The 8,773-nt window shown below is 39.4% G+C and overlaps 1 protein-coding gene across 1 annotated transcript; it reads right to left on the bottom strand.

Annotated features, from left to right (window-relative positions):
- Positions 1-1,543: 1,543 nt before the first annotated feature.
- Positions 1,544-8,177, bottom strand: LOC119544662 (thiamine transporter 2-like). Its single transcript, XM_037850151.1, has 5 exons — positions 8,028-8,177; positions 5,571-6,393; positions 3,983-4,175; positions 2,488-2,629; positions 1,544-1,711 (listed from the first exon to the last, which is right to left on the bottom strand). Exons 1-5 carry the CDS (start codon positions 8,175-8,177, stop codon positions 1,544-1,546), a joined length of 1,476 nt encoding a protein of 491 aa, XP_037706079.1.
- Positions 8,178-8,773: the final 596 nt, after the last annotated feature.

Genomic DNA, 8,773 nt, shown 5'->3' on the forward strand with positions numbered 1-8,773 from the left:
ATCCCCATTTTCAACCTTGTACATTTATAATTTTATTAGTAAAGGAGTGAGGATGTTCAGAGGATAAATCACAATGGTTGATGAATTACTCCATTGTATCTTCTCTCCTGCATCTAAGGTTAGACAAGTATCCTGATAATCTTATGTTAAGGGTTTTCAAAATGCTCACACCAGCAATTGGCTCATCCAATAGTGATTCCTTGTGGTGCAGTCCTTGACCTAAGCAAGTTGACTGATCCTCCTTTTGTGAGCCTGCTGAATCTCTTCCTCTGATCTGAAACATTTCTCTTCCTGAGTGGCATGTGTTCATCTACTGACCCTATCAATCTTACTGCTAGTGTCTGAGTTGTTTAAAAAAGGGACCATGACATCCTCTTTTTTTTTTTTTTCCTACTCTCACTGATTTGTGTTCCTTCATATTACTGAGTATTATTCCATGGAGTAGATGTTCCAAGATTTGTTTAACCATGTGCCCATTAATAGACATCTGTGTGATTACCAGTTTTGGGATATTACAAATAAAACATTCTTGTACATTTTTCTTTGCATAATAAAAAGTTTCATTTTTCCAGGATGCATGCCCAGGAATGCAATTTCTGGATTGCATGGTGGCTGCAAATGCAGTTTTTTGTTTTTTTAACTGCCAAACTGTTTTCCTAATATCTGCCATAAAAATTCTGTGCTTATTCCGCCTCTCAGCATTTCATTATATAAAAATATTTCTAGAAACCCCAGAAATATTTCTACTTAAACTTTTCTACTTTAGACAGATATCACACTGACATTGCATTAAAACACCTATTTGTGGTCACAGTCTGGAGACGTCATTTGCCTCCCCCAGGGCCCCTGGGAACCGGTGTGGATGTCATCCTGCAGACATACAGGAGAGTCTGGAGCTATTCCTAAGGTAAAGTTCTCAACAACAAAGCACAACAGGCCATATAATGAAAAATAATTGTGAAAATGTTAAAGGACAATATTATCAAAAAACAGCTTGTGCATAATGCTAAGGAAAGTTCTTAGATTGGGACCAAACCTTGTAATTCTCCTAGAGACCTGTAAGTTATACAGAAATAAACTTAATAGAAGATGAAAGACAACAGTTCATATGATTCAAAAATGTCCTATGTATTGCCAGCTTGGGTGAAATCAAACAAGTATCTGAACTCAGCAACAGGGCAATCCAGCTAGTGTTTCTGTTCACAAACGGGGAACATCAAGTCCAGGATGGTTGACATTTTCTCATTTTTTGTTTCCATACCACCTGCACGTCCCTGCCTGAGATCAAAACAGAATTTTTCGGTCACTGCTGCCCACTGGGTCCTCAGCGTGATGAGCCCTGTCAACTGCATCCAGATCAGTGGGGCACACATCCAGTCTAAAGCTGAGGTTTGTTGTGGTTTTGAAAAGGTCCATTGGAATCCAGACTTGTGAAAGTGTGCGTTTGTGACAAAGCACATCATGTTGTCCACCTCACACTTGCATTTTCATTCAGTGCCTTTGGGAACTGCAGCGTCCGTGCTCAGGGCTACCTGGGACCCACCTAGAGCCTGGTCTTGATGATCACATCTCTTGGTTCCTCTGGGTGTGGCTCAGCTGGACTCTGACTCGGAGCAGAGCTCCTTAGGCACTTGGCTGAGTAGATGATGCTTATGCTTCTCATCAGGAAAACTCCAGCAATGACCACAAAATAGCTCCCGTAAACTAAAAACTGGAGAAAAACAAATCGAGTTAATTAGCCACATATAAAAACTGATCAGGTACATCATTGATGACACACAATGCTGTTGGTTTCCTCAGATTATAGGGAATCTGATACCCAGGAACCAAACATGGGCCATTTGGATTTGAACAAAATATTCTTCTCCCATCTTGGGAAAAAACAGGTGGAAAAAGTGTTATTAATACAGTAACTAAGAGTGTGCACTTTGGAGACAAAGTGCTTGGACTCATATCCAAGCTATTGTCATCAAAAATGAAAAACATAAATCCCACTGATCCATGTCTCCATATTTGAAGAAAAGTACAAAGCTACATACCATAGCACCAAGTATAAATTTCAGACACTGAGATTACTTCTTACCTGCCTTACCCCCTTTTTCAATCCACATACAAAATGTGAAATTAGGCTAGTTTTAGTCCCTTGGTGTAGTGGGAAGAGGGTACTGGGTTCTGAGGCAGACACCCTTTCCTAGTGGAAATCACAGGAACCTCAGAACTGGATGACAAGAGGATGAGGAGTCATCTGCAGATACAAATGTGATACTGTGACCTAATGAAGCTTTAGGAAGCAAAGATAAACCATGGCCTAGTTGTGATTACTGCCAGGAACCTGGTGATTTAACATGCTGGTTAAAGTATTGCTGATTTTAGAATCTGTCTGGCCAAGGAATTCTTCAAGAAATTTAAATGCTGGCAATTGTGAAACATCTTGGAAATGTTACCCAATATTCTACACTCCCACCCACTAGTCTGTTGGGAACTCACCTGAATGCTGATGGGCAGGTGGAGCCCTCTCTGATCCACCACAATCACAGTTAGGATGGTCTGGATCACCAAGGCCAAGAAAGTGTTGATTCCAAATACCAGGGCGTAGCGTTCCAGCCTCAGGTTAACTGCGATCTGAAATCTACCATTAAACAGTCCATCAGTGTTTTGACAAGGTTTATGGGTTTTGTTTTTTCTTTCTTTAAAGACAGAATCTGAAGACAAGACAGTGTTCTCTTAACAATGCTTCTTGTCTAAATCTCCTCCAGTAATAAAGGGACAAAGAAAGGGAGTTTAAAAGTACACTTAAAGGTTGAATCTTTACAGGTATTACATGGCAAAATCCCTGAACTAACCAATATAATGCTTCCAGAAATTAAACCTAAATGTTCTTATAACTTGAGAATATTGGATGCTATCTGCTTTTAGATACCGTTTAGTGGTGAATTTTTATGAAAATGCAAGCATTACCCAATACCAAAGGAATTTTTGAGAGTTACTCATTTTCTGTCAATACTCTGAATTACTCAATGGAAGATTGAAACCATGATTGGCTGTATGATTGACTCCTGTAATTAATTTATTTAGAGTTCTTTCTTTGAATGTATGTGAAGGCTTTGGGTTCTGAATACATTTAAAATGATGCAAGAAGAAACAATGTAATCATACCTAAAATCCTCACATTACGAAAAGAAGTCAGAGCACATGAGTATGAGTCATTAGACAGAATGAAAAAATTTCACTAGACAATGAAGAAATGAACTTTTCAAAAGTACAACCTCAAGTTTCATCTCCTTTCTTAGCCTCATGATCTATTCTCTGAGTACTAATATTTCTGCATATATTTCAATTGCTTTCAGTAGCAAACATTTTTCACAAATTAAAAACATACAATACTTGCCAAAATTTGTCTCCACTTCTTTCCTGTGATTTGAAATTCAAATGTTTATTTCTTTGGTTACTACCAAAGTTCACTTCCTGAAGTCAGCTTTGGCCGCATTTATATGGAACCAAATGTTTTCATCATCATTAAAAAAAATCTCTGGTGTTTAGGGCTTTTATAATCTTTGCAGCTTTTTTTTTTTTCCCCCACTATCCAACTTTTTTTAACTTTTCAGGGAATATTTTGTTTCACACAAAAGTATGTGCCTAGGATTAACTCAAATCAGCAAATGAAATCTAAACCTAATCATTCAAAATTGGATTGTGGCACATCATGTAATGGAAAATCGCTTAAAATAACCAAAACCTAACAATGTATCACTTCTTTCAGTTTATTAACCTACAGGTTTTTTTTCCCTTAATAACCAATATTAGCAATATTCAGAGCAAATTAGCTAAAAAAAAAAAAAAAGGCTAAGTCGTACCTAATTTAATTTGAAGTGGTCAACATTTAATATTGCAGGTGACTAAACTAAAATCCTTCTCAGAGGAACCACAGCAGAGGAATGCTGGGCTGGTTTTGGAGGTGGAAGGAGTGGATGGGGACACTCACACTGCGATGGTGATGAGGAGCATGTAGCCTGACTTGAAGACCAAGTAGCCGGCATAGCAGGCCCAGATGCTGTCCGTGTAATGCATGAGCAGTAAGGCTCCCGCACTGACCACGGAGAAGACGGCCAGAACCAACTCTCCCAGGAGATCCCAGTTGATTTTCATATAACCCACTTCAAAGGCTGCCACGGCCCCTGGAAAAAACATCAATGAAGATCCAACATATTGACTAAGCACATGGGAAATACCAACATGCTTTCTTCAAAACCCAGTGGTCTCAGTTAATTCTAAAAGATGAATATTACTTTCACAGAAAGTTTTTTCCACGTGAATGTAGATTTTTCCTTTTCTCTACCCTGTTTTCTTTGGCTTCTATCTTTACTTTCTATTCTTTCGGTCATTCATTTCATTGTCCTACTACAGACAGATGCTGTATTATGAAAAGTGAACTGAAAGTTCCCACCAGTGCTGGCAAAGAAGAGGACACAACTGTTTGGAGAGTATAACTGGCCCGTCTATACCTGTTTCTTCATCATGAAGTTTTCAATAATGGGTATCACATGTGGAGTACTGGATTGTTACTTTTATTAATCTTGATCTTATTTCTAGTCTCTATCTTCATATTTTCAAGGCCTGGCCTACTTTACTTGAAGCTCTGGGAGAAAGGCCCTATACTACTATTAAGAGGTTGTGTAATTGACAGTGACTAGGGTCTTTAACAAAATGGCAAAGTGTTTATGATTCAAATTATTGACATTTGATTAACTTTTTGAAATATGATCTAGAAGAGAACTGTGACTACCAAGGAAATTAAACTCTTAAAATTTTCCCCAGAAATTGAAATGTAGGAAAAATATTTCAGTGAACCCATTCCACTCAGTTCTTGGTCTTCGGGAATTAAACAGAGGACTCCTAGGAGGGAGACAATCAGAAAGCAGATGTCACAATTGAGTTTCTGAAACTTTGTAATTGAAGGTGTTGAACACTCCCACATCCTAGAAAAGTTCTTCAAAGTCTCAATTAAGTCTTCAAATATCTGGATATAAATATTTATTGTAGAGTAAATGGAAAAGGCAGATTTCCTTCTGATGTTAGAAACCTGACTCTCACCTGTCTTCTGTTATCTGCTTACATCTCGTAAGAGAGCTACTTGCTTGAAAATTTGTGATGTACAGCTTTGAGTTGCTAAAGATGGGGTAACTAGCTGAATCAAATTTATTATTAACAGTCTTAGGAGTATTACTAATTCAGTTCATTTTAGAAAATAATCAAGAATAAAAACTTCTTGCTTCTCTATAAGATGCATTTTGCTATTTTTATAGTAAGAACAAGACTTTTCTGGACAATGACTTGGAATCTTAGTGACTAGACTAGAATTTAGTCAATGGGTGCTTAATCCTGAGCTCTTTTGAGATGCTCATAGTAATTATATATAATACATTAAATAGAAGGCCCTTTACGATTAAAATGCCATCTGAAAAGAACAAATTGATCAACATGGAGAAGTTTAACACTTGGAGAAATTAACTTGATGGGCATAGCCTAAATTTACACATTGATAAAAGGATGATAAATGAACAGTTGTTTACCTCCAAATGTTGCAATGGCTTCTACTGCTCCATTATAAATGGAAGAATTTTTGGCCTTGTAATCCCACAGGACTTGAACATAGGTAAAAACCTGGTTAAACCCAGCTGTGGAAAAAGCCCACCACAGGGACCAGTAAAAAAGGCGCTCTGAGGAGTAGCACTCCCTCAGGTCTTGGAACCACTGCACAAACACTCTCACAATCACATTGCTTGGACGAGGGCTGCTCAACTGTCCAGCATCCAGACTCCCTGAAACGGTGAGTATTTCCGACGTGGGTTTCTTCTCTGTGCAGCCTGGTGCACCAGCCTCCTGAGATCCACTGACCACTGCCTCTGTGCTTGGGGAGGTCTGTGCTTCTTTGCTGGGTTTTGCATGAAAGAATATGCTCTTCTTGGGCATGGGTAGAAAAAGCGAGCAAAGGAAGGCCAGGATGACTGAGGCCAATGATATGACGTTGAGGTCAAAGTACGACACGTTGGCCAGGGAAACCAAGAGCTGCGCCAGCACGGAGCCCGCTGTGTAGGCCACCAGTGTCACGCTCCGACAGTAGCTGCTCACTCTCTGGTAGTGTTCCGGGCTGACCACGCTGTATATGTAGGCATAGTAGGCCACCTCGGTGGCTGTGGCCAGCCCATAGAAGAGCTCGACAGCCTGCATGGCCTTCACGCCTTGGCCAAACAAGAGCAACACCCGGGTCATGATGAAGCTGATGCCCTGTATGATGATAACTGGCTTGTAGCGGACGTAGTCGGTGAGGACGAACACGGGGAAGAGCAGCACCAGGTAAGAGTACGTCCAAACGGGGAGGATCTCATTTGTGATCTGCAATGGCAAAGCACGAGTCTTGTGACCACAAAGCACCAGGAAGTGAGAAGGGTTACCTGTCTGAGAATGGGGCATGACTAGAGGGCACATGGCTTACCCAATATCAAATTTGCAAACCAATTGATGGAAAAGCACAAAGAAAATTGAGATTCAAGGAAGCAACCAAGAAAACAAGATCCCTCCTCACTCCCCAAGAAAGCAAATAGTTTACATATATAGGTGTACCCCAGTAGAATAGTATACTGTATTAATACAGAATCTGAGCTAGTAAGGTTAAATAGTATTTATGCTTGAGCATATTAGTAAAAAACTGTTCAACAGACACTCTGGAGATGTCAAAAATTTTTGCTCTTACATAGTCAGTCTGGATGAATATGCTTGTGAAGATAAGACTAAACGACCATGCAGGTTTGGGGAGTGGGAATAAAAGTTAGTGATGCATTATATCTCTTTCCTGGCCAACTTTGCTGGGCTCCCAACTCCTTTTCTCCCAGTTGTACTGATTGACTCTGCCTACTCAATTCTGGCTACAATTTAATATAGGGGTCATCTCATGGATTACTCAGAAATGCAGGGGGCCTCAATTTTCCTAGATGGAAAAAACTGAAGAAGTTGCTGATCTTCGGGCTATGATGGCTGAAATCAGCAACCGTTCAAATCATAGAACACTCCCACATTGTTGACATCTGGATGCATGAGATTGATGTAGAAGGCATGAAGGCACAGAACAAAGGCTCATGGGACTGAGCTGCTCCTTAGAGGATGGCTGTATTCAGTGGTCTACAGCAGGTGCTGGAGCACACTGTGTGCCCCAGTGGATCCATAGGGCTGATTCATAACCTATATCTGGGCCTTTTTTTTTTTTTGTCTTAAGTGAGATATGCTTCAAACCAGGAAACAGAGTTGTCCCTAAGTGTTTTGGGCACGATGAAACATGTCCTCCTGTCCTTGTACTTCACCACAGAATAAACCAGCACCTGTTTGCCTTACAGGTGAAGCCACTCCATTTGACATTTTCATGGCTATGGCTGAGAAACTAAAACGAGCTCACAGTAACTTCCCAGCCTGGCCAGTACATTTTCTTATTGCATTTGTTGTACATAAAAAAAAAGGCAGATCTTTTAATTAAGAGCATTTTTGGGTTTTTGCCCTTCTGAGACAAGAAGGAATGGCTGGGAGATAAAGCTGTTAATGTCTCATATGCGGGTAAATAGTTATTCAAATCTGAGTCTGTGAAATTGTTGTCCTAAAGAAATGCTACAAATTCTTTATCAGATCCTGTTTATTCTTCAGCAGCCTGAAAATTTGTTATAAAGGACTAGATTATGTTCTTGACAGTGATTTGATTTTAGTATTAGTATAATAGAATCAAAGGAGACCTGCAATGTTCCCATGCGCTAAGAGTAATATTAGGACTCTAGTCAAAAACAAACAAACAAAAAACCTGTGAGTACTTTAGCTGCCCATTTTCGTGAGTGTGAGGAGGAAGAAGTAGAACAGATCTAATACATAAGTAATCCCATGACAATGAGACCTAGTGAGGTCAATGGGTTAATCCTACTTTAAGTTGAATAAAGCCCTGTTTATTTTCATCTCAAGCCACATGAAGACAAGTATCCATATTGACTTACCTGTGCACTCGTCAGGTTTTTATCTGGTCCAGATAAAAATGCAACTAGGAATGGTGCTGAGGGTTTCATCGTGGAGAAAAACCCAAATAAGCAGAGGATCACAGTGGGATAAATCCAGGAATGGCTCAGTGAACTCCGGAAACAATCCATGGCTGATTGAATGGAAACAAAGCAAAAATTAACTGGCACATTTTTTTTTGGCATCTTGTATATAAAGAAAAATGGATTGTTCCTGAATGTTTTATGTAAAGATAAGAGTTTCATCCATCTTAAGGTGGAGTGAAAGGTGAGTAATGAATAATTATTCCACAAGATGCCTGAGGTGAGCCAGTCAAATCCTTCTTAGTCAACGAACTTTTAATCCATGATTGTGGGGTTAGAGACACACTTCGGGTACTCTCCATCACTAACAAATGGTGAGAAGCTACTAATAAGCAGTAAACAATGGGCCAAAGAAGAATATTCTCATGAATTTGTTTCAAAATAAAACACTGACTAGTGAATTGTTTTTTTACATGTGGTAGAAAAACTACTTCAACTAGGGGATCAAACTCAAAGGGAACTTCTGCTGAACACAGATTGAGTTGATCAAACCTTTGATTATCTCACAACTTCATTAAAGAAAATCTTTTTCAATTAGAGAATTTGAGGTTTACAGAAAAATCATGTAGAAAATACAGTGTTCCTATGTTCCCCCTTTACTAACACTGTACATTCCTGTGCCCACTTCATTTTGACACACGGAA

Source organism: Choloepus didactylus, chromosome 9, assembly GCF_015220235.1.
Source record: "Choloepus didactylus isolate mChoDid1 chromosome 9, mChoDid1.pri, whole genome shotgun sequence".
Taxonomy (NCBI): domain Eukaryota; kingdom Metazoa; phylum Chordata; class Mammalia; order Pilosa; family Megalonychidae; genus Choloepus; species Choloepus didactylus.